The following is a 24,214-nucleotide window of genomic DNA, read 5'->3' as shown; positions in this document are numbered from 1 at the left end:
AAACTCCAGAGTCAGAGATACCCAGGGCAATGTTTCTGCTGATCTCCTGCCACCTCTGACCAGAGAGAGGAGTGAGCATGGCCCTGCTACCTCCTCTCCCTCCCAGCTCCGGGCCACTCCCATCTCCTTGGCCAGGAGACCCAAGGCTCCTGTAGGAGCCAGGAATGGGACTGCTTTCCCTGGACCCTGACTGGTTTTTCCAGGGAGGCTACTGCTGTTGCTGCCTCCGTGGCAGGATCATGACGGAGAGAAGTGGATGACGGTACCGTCCCCGGCCAACAGCCCAGGGAGGGTGGGGGAATGACCTCACCCCCTGGCAAAGAGTGCCCACTGTTGCCAACGCAAATCCGGCCCTGCCAACTCCAGATGAAGCATTTGGCCTAGCCCTGGGCATTCGGTCACATTCCATTTTTCTCTGACCCCTCTTTGGTCCGAGTGGTCTGAGGATCAGTCTCCAGCCTCTCTCTGTCCAAGTCTAGCTCCAAATGCCATCTGCCCTCACTGGTTTGGCTAACATAGCCTTTCCCTTTCCCACAGCCAGCTGTCGGAGAAGCCAGCTCCGGCCGCCCCGAGATCCCAAGACCAGCAAGACCCAGCAAGCCACATGCTTCTGGAGAGTTTCCTGGGGCCACTGAGCCCAGCCCAAGGACTCCCATTCCCACTATACTGCAACCGAAAGTGGTCCAAAATTTCTTCCTCCAGCTGGCTCTGGCTGGTGCCTATCAGGAGGATCTGGGCCCTGTGGAAAACCACTGGCTCCCTCTCACTCGTTCACTCACTCACTTTTGCAAGAACTCCTCCAGCCCGCAAAGCTTCAGCACAAAGTCATCCACGTTCACCTCATGCAGCTCTTCATGGGTGTAGCACAGGGTTTGGTAGATGAGGAGATCCACGGTGGAGGAACCTGCCAGGGTCGAGGGGGGCAGGAAGCACAACACGGTGGAGGACCAGAACCTCCTCTTCGAGTTCTGGAATCATGTTTGAACCCAGCCCACTGGGCCCAAATCTCCCCATCCTATGGCCTCTTCCTCCCTCAATCCTCCTTTTACTTCAAAAGCCCCAAGTCCAGCCATCTTGGGGGCAAAGTATTTCTGTCCTCCTCCCCATGGGCCAATTTAGTTAATCAATCAATCGATCAGTGTTATTTATTGAGCACTCACTGTGTACTAATTTATTTATTTATTAATGTCTGTCTCCCCCTCTAGACTGTATGCTTACAGTGGGCAGGAAACATAGGCAGGGCGGTTTCAGTAGAGTGAAGGGAGCAGAAGCCAGATTGGAGGGGGTCCAGGAGAGAGTTGGAGGAGAGGAATTAAAGGCAGCGAGTGTGGACAACTCACTCAAGAAGTTTGAGAGGAAGGGTAGGAGGGAGATAGGTGATAACTGGAGGAGGCTGTGGGGTCAAGGGAGAGTTTTTGGGGGGATGGGGGAGACGTGGGCATATCTGAAGGCAGTGCAGAAGACGCCACTGGAGAGTGAGCTGTTGAAGATGGCAGTTATGGAGGGAAGGGGCGAGAGTTTTTAGATGTGAAGGAATGGGGTCCGACGCACATGTGGAGGGGGTGGCACTTGAGAGGAGGCAGGAGATCTACTCGGGAGATACTGCTGTGAATGATGGGAAAGCTGAAAAGTGGGCCAAGAGGAGGGGGTATCGAAGTGGGGAGGGGTGATTTGGGGGAGCTCACACCTCATGGTGTTAATTTTCTTAATGAAGTGTATGGCCAGATCATTGGTGGTGAGGGATTGGGTGGCGGGGGTGGGGGTGGGGGGAGGGAAGCAGGGGGTCTGAGGAGGGAGTTAAATGTCTGATGGCATGGGTGTCAATAAGGAAGAGAAATAGTTTTGCCGGGCAAAGGGGAGGGAAGAGTTAAGGCAAGAAAGGACAAACTTGAAGTGGATAAGGTCGGCCTGATGTTTAGATTTCCGTCAGCAGCGTTCAGTGGCTCAAGCATAAAGAGTAAAGGAGGCAAAGAGTGCAGGGCTCTGGGTTAGTGGTTGCAACAGAAACGAAGGGACAGGGGAGCGAGCGAGTGGAGTCCAGAGAGTGGCAGAAAGGGGAGAGGTAGGGAGAGCCATATGGGTCAAACACTCCTGAGGGGGCAGGGCAGATGATCTAAGGGCTGAGGGAATGGGGAGTCGGTCCAGAGGCTGGGTATCAAAGCTGGCTTCCTGCAGTCACCCTGCCAATCATTCCAAATCCCTGCCAGTTTATCCCACTAGACATTCAGCCCAACCTCTGCCCCTGGACCCCAACTACCTTCCCCCCCGGAGAACAACAAGTTTTCCTCCTCTTTTGTCCCCACAGGCCAACTTACAGTCACAAGTGAAGGTGACTGGCTCCCGCAGACAGTCACACACCACCGTCACCTTCAGGCTGACGCCTGGACCCAGGTGCTCCGGGCTCAGGTTGACGGCGCTCCAGACATAGCCGGTGAGGGAGTAGTCCTGGACGTTGGAGTCAGCCCGCAGGCTGCGGAGACAAATGGGAGAGGAAGAATCCCATCCCACGGACCCCAGGAGGCAGGGAGGGAGAGACGGGGGGTGATGGGGGGCGGTCACGGCAGACACAAGGAGGCATCCGCTCCCAACCCTCTGACCACCCGAACCCACCTCCTCTCCAGTCCTCCTGCCCCTCTGAAATTAATCAATCAATGACATTTATTGAACGCTTAATGTGCATGGACCACAGTACTAAGCACTTGGAAGAGCACCACAGAGTTGTGGTCTCCGACTGGAGGGTCTTCCAGGCTGCAGAAGGTCCAGCTTCCCAGCAGTAAACTTCTTCCCAGGAAAGCCCCCCAAGCGGACTGCTCCTCCCCCCAACCCCAGCCCATTCCCGGCCCATTCCCATCCCAGGTTCTTACACATCCAGCATATGACAGAAAGCGGCTACTTCCTCATCCCTCTCCTCCGAGACCTCAAACAGCTCATAGCCACTGGTGGCAGAGTGGGGCCGGGAGCCAATCTAAGGGAGAAAAGCCCAGACCCAGTGAGCTAACTACCAAAGCAGCATGGGCTAGTGGATAGAGCAAAGGCCTGGAGATCAACAAACATTTGGGTGATGAAAGAGGCATGATGAGCAGGTGCAGGATTCCCCTCTCTTCCTCCCTTCAAAGCCCTACTGAGAGCTCACCTCCTCCAAGAGTCCTCCCAGACTGAGGCCCCTTTTTCCTCTCCTCCTCCCCATCCCCCCCCCCCCCGCCCTACCTGCTTCCCCTCCCCACAGCACCTCTATATGTTTGTACAGATTCATTACTCTATTTATTTTACTTGTACATATTTACTATTCTATTTATTTTCTTAATGATGTGCATCTAGCTTTAATTCTATTTGTTCTGACGACTTGACACCTGTCCACATGTTTTCTTTTGTTGTCCATCTCCCCCTTCTAGACTGTGAGCCCGTTGTTGGGTAGGGACCGTCTCTATATGTTGCCAACTTGTACTTCCCAAGCGCTTAGTACAGTGCTCTGCACACAGTAAGCGCTCAATAAATACGATTGAATGAATGAATGACCGGGGTTCTAATCCCAGCTCAGCCTCTTGTCTGCTATGTGACCTTGGGTAAGTCACTTCACTTCTCTGTACTTCGGTTACCTCGTCTGTAAAATGGAGATTAAGACTGCGGGCCCCATATGGGGCACGGATCAGGTTCAACCTGATTAGTTTGTTTATACCCCAGTGATTAGTACAGTGTCTGGCACATAGTAAGTGCTTAACAAACACCAGTGGAAAAAAAAAAAAAAGAACGGTCATATCCCCAACAGGCCAACTTTTTTTTTTTAATGTTTTTGTTAAGCACTTATATAGGTCAGGCACTGTACTAAGCACTGGGGTAGATATAAGTTAATCAATTTGGACACAGTTCCTGTCCCCCAGAAGTTAAGAAGTTAGAGAAGCAGCGTGGTTCAGTGGAAAGAGCACGGGCTTTGGAATCAGAGGTCATGGGTTCGAATCCCAGCTCTGCCATGTGTCTGCTGTGTGACCTTGGGCAAGTCACTTTACTTCTCGGAGCCTCAGTTACCTCATCTGTAAAATGGGGATGATGACTGTGAGCCCCACGCGGGACAACCCGATCACCTTGTATCCCCCCCCAGCGCTTACTATGTGCAAAGCACTGTTCTAAGCGCTTAACAAATGCCATCATCATCATCATCATCAATCCCCATTTTACAGTGATGTAACTGAGGCAAAGTGAAGTGACTAGCCCGAGGTCACACAGCAGACAAGTGGCGGAGCCGGAATTAGAACCCAGGTCCTTTTGGCTTCCAGGCCTGTGCTCTATCCTGCCGTGCACACTCACCCCGTGCCCATATCGAGCCTGGCTGCTTTCACACCCATCTGGCCAAGTCTGAGGCTGAGCTGTGGAGAGAGAGGGCCGGTTCCTTGTTCTCCTGTGATGTCGAGCTGCAGAACCAGGCAGCACAGCCCTCCCTCCCTCCTGCTCGTCTTCCCAAGTCATGGCCCTTGCCCTGGCTGCAACTCAGTCCTGTCAACTCTGAACCTCGGTGGACCCCATGGTGGGGGAAGTCTGGAGTAATGATGGTAGTTATTAAGTAATTACTACATGGGCCATTCACTGTGCTAAGCAGAGGGGTGGATACCAGATCATCAGGGGGTCGGACACAGTTCCCTGACCCACAAGGGACTGACAGTCTAAGACGGAGGGAGAGTAGGTCTCTTATCCCAGGTTTAGAGTTAAGAAAGCTGAGTCTCAGAGAAGTTAAATGACTTGCTCAAGGTTCCCCTAGTAAGAATGTGTGGAGCTGGGACTCGAGCCCGAGTTTCCTGACTCTTTCTACCAGGCCATGAGGCCTCTGAGAATGGCTTGTTTTCCCCATTAGACTGTGAGCTTCCCAAAGGCCCTCTCTCTGACAAGGACCCCAGGGGTCCAAGACAGAACTCCACTTCCTGGGAATCAAGGCCAAGCACAGCTTCCAGAAGGATGGGGCCGGCAGGGAAGAGCCTTTCGCAGGAGGACAGAGGGCTTGTGGAGGCTGGCACAGAAGCTTTGGACTCTTGCTCCCAACACTGCAATCCTCTGTGGTGAGCAAAGCAGGCCCGGTTGGTGGGGAGCCAGGAATCTAGAAGCCAGGGACTGCCAATTCCAACACTGGGAGCTGTCACTTAAACACTATTTGATGGGCACCAGAGCAACTGGCAGGCGTTGGAAAGGCTTACCATCCGGAGAGAGTGAGGTTCTAATCCCGGCTCCGCCACTTGTCTGCTGTGTGACCTTGGGCAAGTCGGTTCACTGTGCCTCAGTTACCTCATCTGCAAAACGGGGCTTGAGACTGTGAGCCCCAAATGGGACAGGGACTGTGTCCAACACGACTTGCTTTTATCCAACCCAGCACTTAGTACAGTGCCTGGCACACAGTAAGTGCTTAACAAATACCATCTTTGTCCCTCTAGACTAGGAGCTCGTTGTGGGCAGAGATTGTCTCTTTTTATTACCGTATTGTACTTTCCCAAGTGCTTAGTACAGTGTTCTGCACATAATAAGCACTCAATGAATACGATTGAACGAATGAACAAATGAGGTGCTGGAGCCTGCCTGAGAAAGGGCAAAAATGGCTCTCACTTAGGATGGTGGCAGGGGTCTCTGTAGAACAAGACCCCCTCCATCACCCTGTTTTTCCTCATAGCTGATGCTAAGCCCACCCCATGAGGCAGAAGAGGGTGCACAGCAGCAGAGTGGAGCCCCAAATCCACCTTGCAAGGCAACCTGCTTAGAAGAACAAGGCGGAGGAGGGTGGAGAGGAGGTGGGTGGCAGTGGGGTACGGGTGGAAAGTCCCACCCCAAGATCCTGCAGTGGGAGGGAATCAGGGGAGACGGGCAGGGGGGCTACACTCTTGTTCCAATGGAGTTACATCTGTGACCTTTCGACCAGGCATAGAGACATTTCCTTAGAGATGTTCCCTGGAGGCCCAGACCCCACTTCCGCCCAACTCCCCTCTGGGCCACACACACGGGTCAGACGGCAACTCCAACTAACTACAGAGGAGAGACTGAGGCAGAGGACTAAGTTCCTCATTCTCAGCTTCACTTCCTCTCAGTCGCCTGCTCCCCAGGCCAACCCCACTCAGCCTGGGCGGGTTGGGACGTTGACACAGGGGTGTTCAGCGTGTTAGGCCTGACCTTGCTCTGTATGTCTGTGTGCACACGGTCATAACAATAGCCTACTGTCAGCAATTAACCCTCAGAATAGCCACACACACACACGCACGCACATACGTGCCCAGAAATAGCGAGAGAGACACAAAGGCAAAGACCGAGATGGTTCGAAGCCAAGAAAGTGGGGCAATATTGAAGCCCGGATCCAGGCCCTTCCAGAAGCACCCGCCGGTCCCACGGGAAAACAGAATCCACTTACTTGCCCCCCATTAATAGGTCCCGGTGGCCTCTTGTGCTCCTGGTTGTGGGAGCCCGAAGCAGGCAGATCCAAGAAGAGGAGGGAGGCAGACTGGCTAGCCAGCTGGCACTGGGGGCCAGTCGGTCCCAAGGCCGGGCCTGCTTCTCTGGTCCTGCATGGGTCCCCCGAGCTGTAAGCCCGGCGAAAACGAGGGGGCGGGGTGGGCCGGGGCAATGGGGACCCCGGGGGGTCTTCCCTCCCGGCTGGGCTGACCCCTACCTCCGGGGGAGGAGGAGAGGAAGGAGGCTGCATTCCCCCACCTTCCTTCCCCTACTCAGCTCCAGCCCTTCAAGGAGACTCCAGGCTCCTTCCGGAAGCTCCGGTTACCGGGAGCTGGCAGAAGAAACGTCAGGGGCGGGAAGTGATCCCAGGGAGCCCAAGTTGGAAAACAGGCTGAGCTGGGGGAGTGGGAGCCGAAGGCTGGAATCTCCCTGCTGTATAAATAGACGCTGGCCACACCTCTCGCCCCAGGTCTAGATGCTTGAAATCGAAAAAGCTGGCAACCTCTCCGGGGCTTGGGCTACGTGGGGCTGGCTGGACACTGTCATGTGGAATCCTCCCGGGGGACAGGTCTGGGGACTCTCCTTCCAGACACCCAAGTCACATCTCTCTGCGGATCGCATCTTCTCTTGGGCCTTCTCAGGATTTTGCTCCAGTTCTGACTGTGGTTACCCGATCCCCAGAGGGCAGGACAACAGACGTGGTTGGGGGGACAGCGGATGAGAAGTTGATTTCACATCAGACTCTACACCCTGAAACCAATTCTTCTGTAACAGCCACAACGTCCTCCAGGCCCCTGTGGCCTAGTGGGAAGAGGCTGAGATTGAGAGTCAGGAGACCAGGATTCTCAACCCAGCTCTGCCATTTGCCTAGTTTGACCTTGGACAAGTCACTTGACTTCTCAGTGCCTCAATTTCCTCACCTGTGAAATGGGGGGTACCTGTTCTCTCTCCTTACACATGGGCCAGAGACTGCATCTAACCTGATGATCTTGCATTTATCCCACAGTGCTTTGCACAAAAGAAGCGCTTTAACGAATACGACAATTATGAAACAGCAGCCACGAAGTCCAGAACAGCATGGAAGAGAAGAAGAAGGAAAAGATGGAAGAGGGATAGGAGCCCAGTAGGGGAAAGGGAGGGAGGAAGAGGATGGCAGACGGAGGGTGGGGGAGAGAGAAGGAGGGCGGTCCTGACCGGATCGGCGGAGATGCGGCGGTTCTTGTTGGACGCTGCATTCTTGCGGTTGGCACAGCGGGAGGCATAGGTGCGAGGGGGCACCTGAGGGGGCATGGTCTTGCTCCGAGCCACCGGCTTCCCGGGCGTGTCCTTGGCAAAGCTCAGAATGCCCCGACCCTCCTTCCAGTCCCTGCCGGGGGCCCGTAGCAGTTCCGAATCATACGTCGACTTCAGGTTGAGGCGGGTGATGGCGTCGTTGATGCCGTCAAAGTCCATCGCCCCCAGCAGGTCCCCTCGGCCGCCCCCGCCCCCATCCCCCCGTTCCTCCTCCCGCTCCTCCCGCTCCTCCTCCTCCTCCATGATCCGCCGCCCCAGAAGCTTGCCGGGGGGAGGCCGGGACGAGGAGAAGGTGTTGATGTCGTTGAGCGAGCCCTTCCCCTGCGGCTGGGGGGCTTCGGCCCAGATGGAGCCACGGGGGGGCAGCGGGGGAGGGGACAGCTTCTTGGGGGAGTCCCCGTCGCTCAGCTCCGGGGGACCCAAGGGCAGGGAGAGTCCCCCACCAGAGCTGCCAAAGATGTATAGGTAGTCCCCCGGGAGGGGCCCCTTGCACCAGGGCTGGGGGTCCGAGCCGGGCCGGGAGCCCCCTGAGGGGCAGCGGTTGGGCGGCAGGTCCCGTGGGGACAGGGAGTTGTAGTTGAGGGTGGGGTCCGAGCCCGACAGCCCCCGCGCCAGCTGGACATCTCTCCGGCCGCCGGCCGCCGGCTTGGCGTAGTACTCCAGGACGGGCCCGTCCCAGCTGATGAGCGGCGGCTCCGCCCGCCCCTTGGCCCGGCTCTCCTCCTTGTCGTTCCGCAGGCGGGTCAGGGCGTCGTACTCCATCTGCAGGGCCTCCGCCATGGCCAGCTCGCTGTGGCTGATGCCCACCGACTCCAGAGACTTCCAGTGCTCCCCGTTGCCCCGGGTGGCGGACATGGCGGGGCCGGAGAGAGCGGCACGGAGAGGAAGAGGTCCTGGCCGCTAGTTTCGGCTACCATCTGGGCTCCGCAGCAGCGGCATGATGCGCCTGGGGAGAGGGAGGGAGACAGACCTCAGTCAGGGAGACAGAGACCCCTCCTCGTCTCCACCCTGACAGCTGAATCCCATGCCCACTGTCAACCCGGGAGCCCGGCCCTGCAGCCTGCTGGATCAGCAGCGTGACCTAGCAGAAAGAGTACGGGCTTGGGAGTCAAAAGGACCTGGGTTCAAATCCCGGCTCCGCCAATTGTCCGCTGTGTGACTGTGGGTGAGTCACTTCACTTCTCTGTGCCTCGGTTACCTCAATCTGTAAAATGGGGATGAAGACTGTGAGCCCCATGTGGGACAACCTGATCACCTTGTATCCTCCCCAGCACTTAGAACAGTGCTTTGCACATAGTAACTGCTTAACAAATGCCATCATTATTATTATTAATTGCCTGCTGTTTGACCTTGGGAGATCCATTTAACCTCTCTGTGCCTCAGTTTCCTCACGTGTAAAACGGGAATTCAATTCCTGCTCTCCCCCTTACTTAGGCTGTGTACCCATGTGGGGTAGGGACTGTCTAATCAGATTATCTTGGGTCTACCCCACCACATAGTAAGAATGCTTGGCACGTAGTAAGCACTTAACTACCACTGTTGTTGTTACTATCATCATCTCTTGTCCAGACCCATCTCACTCACTGGCTCCTCTCCCAATGCTACAATGTGGCCTCCTTTGGAAAGGAAAGGAGAAGAGGGAGCCCAAGGGCGCCAACGGGACCAGAGAACCAGGGCTGAGACTTGCCATCTGGGAGAAGAGTTAATCACTGTGATAACTGTGGTATTTGCTAAGCGCTTTCAATGTGCCAAGCACTGTTCTACACACCAGGGTAGACAAAAGATAATCGGGTTGGACACAGTCCCTGTCCCACGTGGAGCTTACAATCTTAATCCCCATATTTCAGATGAGGCAACTGAGGTGAGGCACAGAGAAATTAAGTGACTTGCCGAAGGTCACAAGGCAGACTCGTGGTGAAGCTGGGATAGAACCCAAGACCTCGACTCCCAGTCAAGTGCTCTTTCCACTAATAATAATGTTGGCATTTGTTAAGCGCTTACTATGTGCAAAGCACTGTTCTAAGCGCTTGTGGGGGATACAAAGTGATCAGGTTGTCCCACGTGGGGCTCACAGTCTTGATCCCCATTTTACAGATGAGGGAATTAAGGCAAAAAGAAGTTAAGTGACTTGCCCAAGGTCACACAGCAGACAAGTGGCGGAGCCGGAATTCAAACCCACGTCCTCTGACTCCAAAGCCCGTGCTCTTTCCACTGAGCCCCAAGGCCACACTGCTTCTCTAAGGGCCCTGGGGCCAGAGCCATGTTATAGAAGGTGAAGGCCACCGACTGGCTCGTTTCCTTCCAAAGCAAAGCATCTCTCCCTCACCCTGCCCCTAGATATTCCCCTCTCCCATCCTCCAGGCTGGAATTCAATTAGAGGTGAAGTCAGTCCTCACCAGAGTACTGGGGAGGCTCTGAGGTAGGGGACCACACCAGGGGGATTCCTGATATTAAGACCAGATGTTCTACACTTAAATCAAACTACGAGGAAGTGACCTTTAACTGCAACAAGAGCTGAGATGCACCGTGACCAAGCACTGATCTCGGAGTCACAAGGACCTGCGTTCTAAACCCAGCTCTGCCACTTGTCTTCTGTGTAACCTTGGGCAAATCACTTCACTTCTCTGTGCTTCAGTTTCCACCCCTGTAAAATGGGGATTAAGGCTATGACTCCCATGTGGGACATGGACTGTGTCCGACTTGATCATCTTGTATCTAAACCCAGTGCTTAGCACAGTGCCCTGGTACATGGTAAGTGCTTAACAAATAACATTTTACAAAAAAAAAAAAAAGAGGGATTTAGAGTCAACTTAAAGGAGGGAAATTACAATCAATCAATCAATCAATCAATCAATCGTATTTATTGAGTGCTTACTGTGTGCAGAGCACTGTACTAAGCACTTGGGAAGTACAAGTTGGCAACATATAGAGAACGGTCCCTACCCAACAGTGGGCTCACAGTCTAGAAGGGGGAGACAGAGAACAAAACCAAACATATTAACAAAATAAAATAAATGGAATAGATATGTACAAGTAAAATAAATAAATAAATAGAGTAGTAAATATGTACAAACATATATACATATATACAGGCGCTTTGGGGAAGGGAAGGAGGTAAGACGGGGGGATGGAGAGGGGGACGAGGGGGAGGAAGGAGGAAGGAGGGGGCTCAGTCTGGGAAGGCCACCTGGAAGAGGTGAGCTCTCAGTAGGGCCTTGAAGAGAGGAAGAGAGCTAGCTTGGCGGATGGGCAGAGGGAGGGCATTCCAGGCCAGGGGGATGACGTGTGCCGGGGGTCGACAGCGGGACAGGCGAGAACGAGGCACGGTGAGGAGACAGTCCCTACCCAACAGTGGGCTCACAGTCTAAAAGGGGGAGACAGAGAACAAAACCAAACATACTAACAAAATAAAATAAATAGAATAGATATGTACAAGTAAAATAGAGTAATAAATATGTACAAACATATATATCACAGTCGGAGGATGCTACAAAGATTCTCATAATAATAATAATAATAATGGCATTTATTAAGCGCTTACTATGTGCAAAGCACTGTTCTAAGCACTGGGGAGGTTACAAGGTGATCAGGTTGTCCCACGGGGGGGCTCACAGTCTTCATCCCCATTTCCCAGATGAGGGAACTGAGGCACAGAGAAGTGAAGTGACTTGCCCAAAGTCACACAGCTGGCAATTGGCGGAGCCGGGATTTGAACCCATGATCTCTGACTCCAAAGCCCGGGTTCTTTCCACTGAGCCACGCTGCTTCTCATCTGCTTGGAATGGCTGAAGTGCAGTTCTGCCCGGAGGCAAAGGCTAGGCCAAGCTGCCTTCTGGAGGTTCCCTAGGGTCCCAACAGCCCGAGACCCCCAGCAAGGAAAGAGAATGGCAAAGTTCCTCAATCCGCTTGTTCCAAGTTCTCGCAGCTCCTGAATTAAGAGACTTTCTTCCTTCGGCTCCCCGATAATCTGCTCCCTGTGTTGTCCAGTGGGCGGACAGTGGAAGGTGGTCTCTGACTGACCTGGGGTCTGGCCAGGAACTGCCCTGCGGCACAACCCAGCCCAGCTCCGGGGTCAACAGGGCTGCCTGCCACCTTGTACGGTGGGAGAATGGATAGACTCTGGTCCTGGGAGTCCAGAAGGTCACGGGTTCTAATCCCGGTTCCGCCACTTGTCTGCTGTATGACCTTGGGCAAGTCACTTTACTTCTACGTGCCTCAGTTACCTCATCTGTAAAATGGGGATTGAGACTGTAAGTCCCAAATGGGACAGGGAGTGTATCCAACTTGACTTTCTTGTATCCTCCCCAGCACCTGGTAGAATGCCTGGCACATGGTAAGTTCTTAACAAATACCATTATTAGTATCATTATTATCACCATCATCATTCCTCCATTCATTCATTCATTCAATCGTATTTATCGAGCACTTACTGTGTGCAGAGCACTGTACTAAGCGCTTCGGAAGTACAAGTTGGCAACATATAGAGACAGTCCCTACCCAACAGTGGGCTCACAGTCTAGAAGGGGGCTCACAGTCTAGAAGTCTCACAGTCTAGAAGTCAAGTCCACTCCCTCGACTTGCCCACTATGATGCAGCCTTCAGGATACGGAAGCAGAGGGTTGGATTTTCCCTCAGGCCGACCTCAGGGATAATCAATCAATTATAGTTATTGAGTGCTTGCTGGGTGCTTGGGAGAGTACTCTATAAGAGAGTTGGTAGGCATGGTCCCTGCCCTCAATGAGCTCATGGTCCACAGGATAATAATAATAATAATAATGGTGGTATTTATTAAGTGCTTACTATGTGCCAAGCACTGTTCTAAGCGCTGGGGTAGGTACAACGTAATCGGGTTGTCCCACATGGGGCTCATGGTCTCAATCGCCATTTTACAGATGAAGGAATTGAGGCCCAGAGAAGTTAAGTGACTTGCCCAAGGTCACTCAGCAGACGAGCGGCGGAGCCAGAATTAGAACCCACGACCTTCCAAGCCCATGCTCTTTCCACTGAGCCACGATAAACCGGAGAGGCTGTCCTCCTCCGCTTTCTAAATGGCTGGGCTCTTCCCAAGCGCTTCGTCCAGCGCTCTGCACACAGGAAGCGCTCAATAAATACGATTGATTGATTGACTGATTGATTTCCAAGCCCATGGGAGTGCCTAGAGCAGATACCTGGAAATGTGGCAGGAGGCTGGCATGTTTCCCAGGAGTCCCAAGCTCCCGGACTCCCTCAGCTCCCGGGGAGTTTCCAGAGGCACCGGACCCTTTGCTGTCCCCCATCAGGCCCAGAACAATGCGGCCTCTTAGAGCAAGGGACGAGTGCCCTGTCCCTTACCCCACCCCCAGTCCCAGAGTGGCCGGCTGCACAATCCCAGCCCTGTTCCACCCCCTGACCAGCCCTCTGGTCTCCTTTCCCTCCCCAGTTCTTTCCCAAGAGCCTTTCTTTGCCTGATAAAGGAACCTAGCAGCAACTGGCCCCCAGGGCACGTGGACAGAAAACACACTCCCTCTGGACAGGAACCGTGGAGTCATGGAATAATATGACTGGACAGGATCTCAGGGGACTAGATGACTCTGTCCCCTTCCCCCAGGCAGACTAATGCCTAAAACATCCAGGGGGTTCATCCTGTTTTTAAAGATCTCTGAGGATGGAGACTCCACAAGTCTCTTTGGTGGCTCAGACCAGTAAGGCTGCTGCGTGACCTTGGGCATGTCACTTAACTTATTGTTGTGTGTCTCCCCCTTCTAATAATAATAATGATGGCATTTAGTAAGCGCTGACTATGTGCAAAGCACTGTTATAAGCGCTGGGGAGGTTAACAAGGTGATCAGGTTGTCCCATTTTACAGATGAGGGAACTGAGGCCCAGAGAAGTGAAGTGACTTGCCCAAAGTCACAAAGCAGATAAGTGGCGGAGCCGGGATTTGAACCCATGACCTCTGACTCCAAAGCCGGGGCTCTTTCCACTCAGCCTCGCTGCTTCTCTAGACTGTGAGCCCTTTGTTGGGTAGGGATTGTCTCTATCTGTTGATGAATTGTACTTTCCAAGTGCTCAATACAGTGCTCTGCACACAGTAAGCGCTCAAAAAATATGATTGAATGAACTTAACTTCTCTGTGCCCCAGTTTCTTCATCTGTAAAACAGGGATTGAGACTGTAAACCCCACATGTGACATGGACTGAGTCCACCGTGATTAGAAGCAGTGTGGCTTCGTGGAAAGAGCAAGGGCTTGGGAGTCAGAGGTCGTGGGTTCTAATCCAGGTTCCACCACTTGTCAGCTGGGTGACTGCGGGCAAGTCACTTCACTTCTCTGTGCCTCAGTTACCTCATCTGTAAAACGGGGATTAAGACCGTGAGCCCCACATGGGACAACCTAGTTACCACGTATCTACCTCAGCACTTAGAACAGTGCTTGGCACATAGTAAGCACTTAACAAATACCATCATTATTATCCATCATATTTATTGAGCACTTACTGTGTGCAGAGCACTGTCCTACATGCTTGGGAAACTACCATATAACAAAGTTGGTGGACAGATTCCTTGCCCCCAATGAGCTTACAGTCTAGGAGGGGAGACAAGACATTAATATACGTAAATTACAGATATATACATAAGTGCCGTGGGGCTGAGGGAGGGAGGACTAAAGGGTATAAAACCAAGTGCAAGGGTGTTGCAGAAGGAGAAAAGAAATGATAGCTTAAATCACAGAAGGTCTGTTGGAGGAAATGAGCTTTTAATAAGGTTTTGAAGGTGGGGAAAGTAATCACCTGTCAGATATGAAGAGGGAGGGCATTCCAGGCCAGAGGCAGGATAATAATAATAACGATGGCATTTATTAAGCACTTACTATGTGCAAAGCACTGTTCTAAGCACTGGAGAGGTTACAAGGTGATCAGGTTGTCCCACGGGGGGCTCACAGTCTTAATCCCTATTTTACAGATGAGGTAACTGAGGCACAGAGAAGTTAAGTGACTTGCCCACAGAGCTGACAATTGGAGGAGCTGGGATTTGAACCCATGACCTCTGACTCGGCTTTGGAGTCTTTCCAGTCAGACCTCTTTCCACTGAGCCACGCTGTGGGGGAGAGGTCAATGGGAAGGTAGATGATATCAAGGTACAGTGAGTAGGGCGGCAATAGAGGAGTGAATTGGGCAGGCTGGGTTTTACTAGGAAAGCAGCAAGGTAAGGTAGGAGGGGAAAAAAGTGATGGAGTAATTTAAAAGAGATGGTAAGGAGTTTCTGTTTGATGCGGAGGTGTATGGGCAACCACTGGAGGTTCTTGAGGAGTGGGGAAACTGAACGTTTTTGTAGAAAAATGATTTGGGCAGCAGAGTGAAGTATGGACCGGAGTGGGGAAAGACAGGAGGCAGGGAGGTCAGCAAGGAGGCTGACAGTAATCAAGAAGGGATAGGGTAAGTGCTTGGATTAACATGGTGGCACTATGGATGGAGAGGAAAGGGTGGATTATAGTGATGTTGTAAAGGTTGAACTGACATGATTTGATGACAGACTGAATATGTGGGTTCAGTGAGAGATGAGTTGCGGATACCGCCAAGGTTATGGGCTGTGAGGTAGGGAGGATGGTGGTGCCTTCTACAGTGATGGGAAAGTCGGGGCATGTTGGTGGGGTGGGAAGGGGAGACAAGGAGTTCTGCTTTGGGTGTGTTAAGTTTGAGGTGGCAGAGAAGCCCTGAAGGCAGGAGGAAATGCGAGACTGCAGAGAAGGAGAGACATCAGGACTGAGAAGTAGATTTGGGAATCATCTGTTATTATTATTTGAATTTCACATTTCAAGAAGGCTGTGAAGGAAATGGGGAGCATCCAAAGAAGAGCAATGAAAATGGATGTTATAGGAGGAGAGCTAAAAGGACCTAGAGTTGTCTAGCCTTTAAACCTACTAAGGGTTTTCGTCAAGAGTATGCTAAATAATAATAATAATAATGATGGCATTTATTAAATGCTTACTATGTGCCAAGTACTGTTCTAAGTGCTGGGGAGGTTACAAGCTGATCAGGTTGTCCCACGGGGGGCTCGCAGTCTTAATCCTCATGTTACAGATGAGGTAACTGAGGCTCAGAGAAGTTAGGTGACTTGCCCAAGGTCACACAGCAGACATGCCACGGGACCGAATAAGTTCTCCGAGGGAGTAGAGAAGGGGACCCAGAACTGAACTTTGAGGGGCTCCCATATTTAAGGGGTGGGAGGCAGAGGAGGAGCCTGAGACTGAGAAGGAGCTGCCAGAAAGAGAGGACAGTGTCAGTACATCTACCCTAGAGCTCCTTCAATACAATACCTGGCATAGAGTTAATGCTTAACAAATACCATTAAAAAAAGCAAAAGTTATTTCCTAGATCTAATCTAAATTCTTCCTGGTGCATTTCCTTTTGCTGCCACTCTTGCGGAGATGGAAATCAACTGTTTAGCATACTCCTGATGAAAACCCTTAGTAGGTTTAAAGGCTAGACAACTCTAGGTCCTTTTAGCTCTCCTCCTATAACATCCATTTTCATTGCTCTTCTTTGGATGCTCCCCATATCCTTCATAGCCTTCTTGAAATGTGAAATTCAAAGCCGAACCTAGCAACTTAAAGAGGGTTTCACCTATATGACACATTGCAGATGGTTTGCTTTTGGAGAAATAAGAAATAACACTGACTCTTTTGAATGCCTGTGGTCCACACTGATCCTTGCTTCCTTTTCCAATTTACACATACAAGGGGATTCCCCATCACACATATTTGGGTCATTTGGTAAGATTCCCCTTCCTCTTCAGGACAGAAAACACTTCTCACTTCTAAGCACCAGGTCACCAAGTAACACCACCGGTAACCCCCATCACCCCCATCCAGGTAACCTGGCACCTCGCTTCTGGCCTGCCCCGCCTTGGCAGGAAATCAATCAATCGTATTTATTTATTTATTGAGTGCTTACTGTGTGCAGAGCACTGTACTAAGCGCTTGGGAAGTACAAGTTGGCAACATATAGAGACAGTCCCTACCCAACAGTGGGCTCACAGTCTAGAAGGAAAGACAGAAGAAGCAGCTGCCTGAATTCTCTTTAGAATTGGGGGCTTTGGGAGGGTCACGGGGTCCCGCTGCCCCTGAAATACATTCATTCAATTGTATTTATTGAGCACTTACTCTATGCAGAGCCCTGTACTAAGTGCTTGGAAAGTACAATTCGGCAACATATAGAGACAAGCCCCTACCCAACAACAGGCTCACAGTCTAGAAGGGGGAGACAAACAGCAAAACAGGAATTATTCCTGGGATCCCCAGCTGGGAGGACCTTGGAGCTCTGCTCCTCTAATAATAATAATAATAATGATGATGGCATTTATTAAGCGCTTACTATGTGCAAAGCACTGTTCTAAGCGCTGGGGAGGTTAAAAGGTGATCAGGTTGTCCCTCGGGGGGCTCACAGCCTTCATCCCCATTTGACAGGTGAGGTAACTGAGGCCCAGAGAAGTGAAGTGACTTGCCCAAAGTCACACAGCTGACAAGTGGCAGGGCTGGGATTTGAACCCATGACCTCTGACTCCCAAGCCCATGCTCTTTCCACTGAGCCACGCTGCTTCTCTACTCACAGCATATCGCTCTTTTTCTACTTAACTTTGTCCTTGTCTCCCATTTTCTGTGTTTTTATTGTTTCATTGCTCCTTACATGACTGTAGCCAATTTTCTCTCTCCCTTTTATTTCTATTTCGTAAACCCTTTGGAGTCCAAAGACCCTATCTAATTTTCACCCAGGTATTTTATTCCAGTGCTTAGCGTACTGCTTTGCAGACAGTAGGTGCTAACTAAATACTACTACCAGTGCTAACTTTATTATTATTACCATTCAATCAGCGGTATTTATTGAGTACTTACTATTTTCAGAGCACTGTACTAAAAGCTTGGGAGAGTACACTACAACAGAATTAGTGGACACATTCCCTATTGGGTAGGGACCATCTCTATATGTTGCCAACTTGTACTTCCCAAGCGCTTAGTACAGTGCTCTGCACACAGTAAGCGCTCAATAAATATGACAATGAATGAATGAATCTTTTATTCTATTTATTTTATTCTGTTAATATGTTTTGTATCTTTTATTCTATTTATTTTATTTTGTTAATATGTTTTGTTGTCTGTCTCCCCCATCTAGACTGTGAGCCCACTGTTGGGTAGGGACCGTCTCTCTATGTTGCCAACTTGTACTTCCCAAGCGCTTAGTACAGTGCTCTGCACACAGTAAGCGCTCAATAAATACGATTGAATGAATGAATGAATCTTTTATTCTATTTATTTTGTTCTGTTAATATGTTTTGTTTTGTTGTCTGTCTCCCCCTTCTAGACTGTGAGCCCGCTGTTGGGTAGGGACCGTCTCTCTATGTTGCCAACTTGTACTTCCCAAGCGCTTAGTACAGTGCTCTGCACACAGTAAGTGCTCAATAAATACGAATGAATGAATGTTAAGTATTTGTTAAGTGTTAACTATGTGTCAAGCACTGTTTTAACTGTACTAACCAGGATGTTTCCCCCCCAGATCCCATTCTCTTTTCTCGGGCTTCAAGACTTTCTGCCCACCACCACAGTCTCGTAAAATAATAATGAAACTTTTTGTAGAAAGAAGGTCCAAGATCATACCCTGTGGTTGTGTGGCCGGTTGTTAAAACCGGTCTACTCCTATTGACTAAAACACCATCGCCTCGGGTTTCTGGAGCCTGTTTCTTCCAAGATCTCAAGACAAAAGAGGAGCTTACACCTCTTTTCAAGGAGCAGAAATGGAGCTGGTCTCCGATGCTCCCAGGAACTCCTGCCCTTCTGCTGGGTGGCCTTGGGTTGCAGGAGGGGAGGGAACAGCCTGTTTGCTCTTTGTATTTTCTCCACACTCTTCCTCCCAATCAATCCATTTTTTGGCATTTATTGAGCATTTACTGTGTCCAGACCACTTTACTACTACAGAGCACTTTACTAGTACAGAGCACTTTACTAGTACGTTCACTTTACTTGTACATATTTATTACTCTATTAATTTATTTTACTTGTACATATCTGTTCTATTTATTTTATTTTGTTAGTATGTTTGGTTTTGTTCTCTGTCTCCCCCTTTTAGACTGTGAGCCCACTGTTGGGTAGGGACTGTCTCTATATGTTGCCAACTTGTACTTCCCAAGCGCTTAGTACAGTGCTCTGCACACAGTAAGTGCTCAATAAATATGACTGATTGATTGGTTGATTGACTAGGTGCTTGGGAAAGTACAGCGTGGCAGAACAGAGTACAGACAATACAGAGAAGCCGCACGGCTTAGTGGAAAGAGCACAGGCTTGGGAGTCAGAAGTCGTGGGTTCTAATCCCGGCTCCAATACTTGTCAACTGTGTGACTTTGGGCAAGGTACCGCATCTGTAAAATGGGGATTAAGGCTGTGAGTCCCACATGGGACAACCTGATTACCTTGTATCTACCCCAGCGCTTGCCATGGATAGCACATTAGACTTCCAGAGACGAGATTGAGTGATTCAAAGGTTGTGGGTTCAATTCATTCATTCATTCAATCGTATTTATTGAGTGCTTACTGTGTGCAGAGCACTGTAGTAAGCGCTTGGGAAGTACAAGTTGGCAACATATAGAGATGGGCCCTAACCAACAGCTGGCTCACAGTCTAGACAGGGGAGACAGACAACAAAACAAAACATATAAACCAAATAAAATAAATAGAATAAACATGTACAAGTAAAATAGAGTAATAAATATGTACAAAAATATATACAGGTGCTGTGGGGAGGGGAAGGAGGTAAGGGGGGGATGGGGAGGGGGAGTAGGGGGACAGAATTATTATTCAATTCCCACCAGAGCCTGTTCATTTTTTCCCTCTAGACTGTAAGCCCACTGTGGCAAGGGATTGTCCTTCTTTATTGCTGTATTGTACTTTCCAAGCGCTTGAAAAGCAGCGTGTGGCTCAATGGAAAGAGCACGAGCTTGGGAGTCAGAGTTCATGGGTTCAAATCCCAGCTATGCGAATTGTCAGCTATGTGACTTTGGGCAGGGCACTTAACTTCTCTGGGCCTCAGTTGCCTCATCTGTAAAATGGGGATGAAGACTGTGAGTCCCACGTGGGACAACCTGATCACCTTGTATCCTCCCCAGAGCTTAGAACAGTGCTTTGCACATAGTAAGCGCTTAACAAACGCCATCATTATTATTAGTAGTACAGTGCTCTGCACACAGTAAACACTCAGTAAATATAACTGCATGAATGAATGAACGCTTGGCACATAGTAAGTGCTTAAATACCATTATTATAATATAGTTTTAGACCCAATCCCTGCCCACAGGGGGCTTAGAGTCTAGAGGGAGAGACAGACATTAAAATAAATTACAAACAGGCGAAATAGGACAGTATAATGGTATGTACACAAAGGCTAGGTGCTGAGGGAGGTGAAATATCAAGTGTTTAAGGGCTAGAGATCCTCCGCTCCTCTGCCACTAACCTCCTCACTGTGCCTCATTATCGCCCGTCCCGTCATCGATGTGTTCCCCAGCGCTTACAACAGTGCTTTGTACATAGTAAGCGCTTAATAGAATGCCACCATTAAAGTAGTCATGGCAGGATAGGATAAGTGCTTGGACCAGTGTAGTAGCAATTTGGATAGAAAGGACAGGGTATATTTTATGGATGCCGTGAAGGTAAAACAGACAAGATTTCGTGACAGATTGGATGCGCTGGTTGAATAAGAGGGGTGAGTCAAGGATGGCACCAAGGTTGGAGAGGACGGTGGTGGGAAAAGTCAAGGGGAGGACAGAGTTGAGGATAATAATAATAATAATAATAATAATAATAATAATAGTATTTGTTAAGCGCTTACTATATGCAAAGCACTGTTCTAAGCGCTGGGGAGGTTACAAGGTGATCAGGTTGTCCCACGGGGGGCTCACAGTTTTAACCCCCATTTTACAGATGAGGTAACTGAGGCACAGAGAATAATAATAATAATGGCATTTATTAAGCGCTTACTATGTGCAAAGCACTGTTCTAAGCGCTGGGGAGGTTACAAGGTGATCAGGTTGTCCCACGGGGGGCTCACAGTTTTAACCCCCATCTTACAGATGAGGTTACTGAGGCACAGAGAATAATAATAATAATGGCATTTATTAAGCGCTTACTATGTGCAAAGCACTGTTCTAAGCGCTGGGGAGGTTACAAGGTGATCAGGTTGTCCCACGGGGGGCTCACAGTTTTAACCCCCATCTTACAGATGAAGTAACTGAGGCACAGAGAATAATAATAATAATGGCATTTATTAAGCACTTACTATGTGCAAGACACTGTTCTAAGCGCTGGGGAGGTTACAAGGTGATCAGGTTGTCCCACGGGGGGCTCACAGTTTTAACCCCCATCTTACAGATGAGGTAACTGAGGCACAGAGAATAATAATAATAATGGCATTTATTAAGCACTTACTATGTGCAAGGCACTGTTCTAAGCGCTGGGGAGGTTACAAGGTGATCAGGTTGTCCAACGGGGGGCTCACAGTTTTAACCCCCATCTTACAGATGAGGTAACTGAGGCCCAGAGAAGTGAAGTGACTTGTCCAAAGTCACACAGCTGACAGTTGGCGGAGCCGGGATTTGAGCCCATGACCTCCAACTCCAAAGCCCGGGCTCTTTCCACTGAGCCACGCTGCCAAGATGCCAGGTTTGGGAGGCAGGGGGAATGCTTCCCCACTTCCAGCTCTGGGATCAGGGTCGACCCATTGTTGGCCTCAAGGATTTGGTAAATTAGCACTACACAGAACCTTGTAGCCTCTTGGGAATTCGCACAAGGGAGAGGCAGAGGGACAGAAGGGGCCTGGGTGTGGAGGTTGGCAGCCCGGGGCCGGGATCCGCCCACTTTATTCCACCTCCTCTTCTCCCTTTGATATGCAGCAATGAAACAATTGCTTTCCTCAAGCTGGTGCAATTCACACGGTCCAGCAGCAGCAGCAGAAAAACTCTCAACCCGCCCCAGGGCCTTAATCAATCACTCATGTTTATTTTTTATGGTATTTAAGCGCTTACTCTGTGTCAAAGGCTGTTCTAAGCGCTGGAGTAATCACATAGTAAGGAGAGCTCACCTCCTCCAGGAGGCCTTCCCAGACTGAGCCCCTTCCTTCCTCTCCCCCTCGTCCCCCTCTCCATCCCCCCATCTTGCCTCCTTCCCTTCCCCACAGCACCTGTATATATGGTTGTACATATTTATTACTCTATTTATTTATTTATTTATTTATTTTACTTGTACATTTCTATCCTATTTATTTTATTTTGTTGGTGTGTTTGGTTCTGTTCTCTGTCTCCCCCTTTTAGACTGTGAGCCCACTGTTGGGTAGGGACCGTCTCTATGTGTTGCCGATTTGTACTTCCCAAGCGCTTAGTACAGTGCTCTGCACCTAGTAAGCACTCAATAAATACGATTGATTGATTGATTGAGTAATAATAATAATAGTACTATTAAGTGTTACACAGTAACACTTACAATGTGTCAAGCACATTTATTTAATTTTGTTGGTATGTCTGGTTTTGTTCCCTGTCTCCCCCTTTTAGACTGTGAGCCCACTGTTGGGTAGGGACTGTCTCCATGTGTTGCCAATTTGTACTTCCCAAGCGCTTAGTACAGTGCTCTGCACATAGTAAGCGCTCAATAAATACGATTGATGATGATGATGATGAAGCATTCTTCTAATAATAATAATAATGGCATTCATTAAGCGCTTACTATGTGCAAAGCACTGTTCTAAGCGCTTCTAGGCTGTGAGCCCACTGTTGGGTAGGGACTGTCTCTATATGTTGCCAACTTGTACTTCCCAAGCGCTTAGTACAGTGCTCTGCACACAGTAAGCGCTCAATAAATACGATTGATTGATTGATTGGGGAGTTTTACCAGGTGATCAGGTTGTCCCACGTGGAGCTCACAGTCTTAATCCCCATTTTACAGATGAGGTAACTGAGGCACAGAGAAGTTAAGTGACTTGCCCCAAATCACACAGCTGACAAGTGGCGGGGCCGGGATTTGAGCCCATGGCCTCCGACTCCAAAGCCCGGGCTATTTCCACTGAGCCACGCTGACATTCCAGCGCTTAGAACCGTGCCCAGCGCTTAGAACAGTGATTTGCACATAGTAAGCGCTCAATAAATGCCATCACTATTATTATTATTAAGAGAAGCAGCGTGGCTCAGTGGAAAGAGCCTGGGCTTTGGAGTCAGAGGTCATGGGTTCAAATCCCGGCTCCGCCACTTGTCAGCTGTGTGACTTTGGGCAACTCACTTCACTTCTCTGTGCCTCAGTTACCTCACCTGTAAAATGGGGATTAAGACTGTGAGCCCCCCAATGGGAGACGACCTGATCACCTTGTAACCTCCCCAGCGCTTAGAACAGTGCTTTGCACATAGTAAGTGCTTAATAAATGCTATCCTATATATATGTATATATGTTTGTACATATTTATTACTCTATTTATTTATTTATTTTACTTGTACATATCTATTCTATTTATTTTATTTTGTTAGTATGTTTGGTTTTGTTCTCTGTCTCCCCCTTTTAGACTGTGAGCCCACTGTTGGGTAGGGACTGTCTCTATATGTTGCCAACTTGTACTTCCCAAGCGCTTAGTACAGTGCTCTGCACACAGTAAGCGCTCAATAAATACGATTGATTGATTGATTGATTATTATACAAATTAAAGAGGTTGGACACAGTTCCGGTCCCACACAGGACTCGGTCTTAATCCCCATTTAGGCAACTGAGGCCCAGAGAAGTGAAGTGACTTGCCCCAGGTCACACAGCAGATATGTGTCAGAGCTGGAATTAGAAACCAGGTCCTTCTGACGCCCAGACCCCTGCTCAATCCACTAATCCATGCTGCTCGGTGGAGTGGGGTAATAATAATAATGATAGCATTTGTTAAGTGTTTACTACGTGCAGAGCACTGTTCTAAGCGCTGCAGGATATAAGGTGATCAACTGGTCCCACATGGGGCTCACAGTCTTAATCCCCATTTTACAGATGAGGGAACTGAGGCTCAGAGAAGTTAAGTGACTTGCCCAAGGTCACACAGCAGACTTGTTGCGGAGTAGGAATTCGAACCCACGACCTCTGACTCCAAAGCCTGTGCTCTTTCCACTGCTTCTCTAGATACAAGTAAATTAGGTTGGGCACAGGCCCGAGACCCTTCTAGACTGTGAGCCCGTTGTTGGGTAGGGGCCGTCTCTATATGTCATCATCATCATCATCATCAATCGTATTTATTGAGCGCTTACTATGTGCAGAGCACTGTACTAAGCACTTGGGAAGTACAAATTGGCAACATATACAGACAGTCCCTACCCAGCAGTGGGCTCACAGTCTAAAAGGGGGAGACAGAAAACAAAACCAAACATACTAACAAAATAAAATAAATAGAATAGATATGTACAAATAAAATAAATAAATAAATAAATAGAGTAATAAATATGTACAAACATATATACATATATACAGGTGCCATGG

At 49.7% G+C, this 24,214-nt stretch overlaps 1 protein-coding gene across 2 annotated transcripts in view; it reads right to left on the bottom strand.

The window, feature by feature from the left end:
- The window catches only part of PIK3C2B (phosphatidylinositol-4-phosphate 3-kinase catalytic subunit type 2 beta), an 82,552-nt gene that overhangs the window by 39,937 nt on the left and 18,401 nt on the right, over positions 1-24,214 (bottom strand). Inside the window, exons 2-5 of one of the 2 annotated variants that reach the window (XM_038749303.1) lie at positions 7,612-8,656; positions 2,865-2,965; positions 2,316-2,470; positions 784-904 (exon numbers count right to left, since the gene is read on the bottom strand). In XM_038749303.1, the coding sequence (XP_038605231.1) occupies positions 784-904; positions 2,316-2,470; positions 2,865-2,965; positions 7,612-8,565 (1,331 nt within the window). In that variant the 5' untranslated portion in view covers positions 8,566-8,656. Of the gene's footprint in view, positions 1-783; positions 905-2,315; positions 2,471-2,864; positions 2,966-6,376; positions 6,478-7,611; positions 8,657-24,214 lie in introns of those variants that run through there. The other variant, XM_038749304.1, reaches the window with a different exon arrangement.

Source organism: Tachyglossus aculeatus, chromosome 7, assembly GCF_015852505.1.
Source record: "Tachyglossus aculeatus isolate mTacAcu1 chromosome 7, mTacAcu1.pri, whole genome shotgun sequence".
NCBI classification, from domain to species: Eukaryota; Metazoa; Chordata; class Mammalia; order Monotremata; family Tachyglossidae; genus Tachyglossus; species Tachyglossus aculeatus.
Note: the sequence above shows the minus strand (reverse complement) of the source record. Positions and strands in the feature narration are given on the sequence as shown.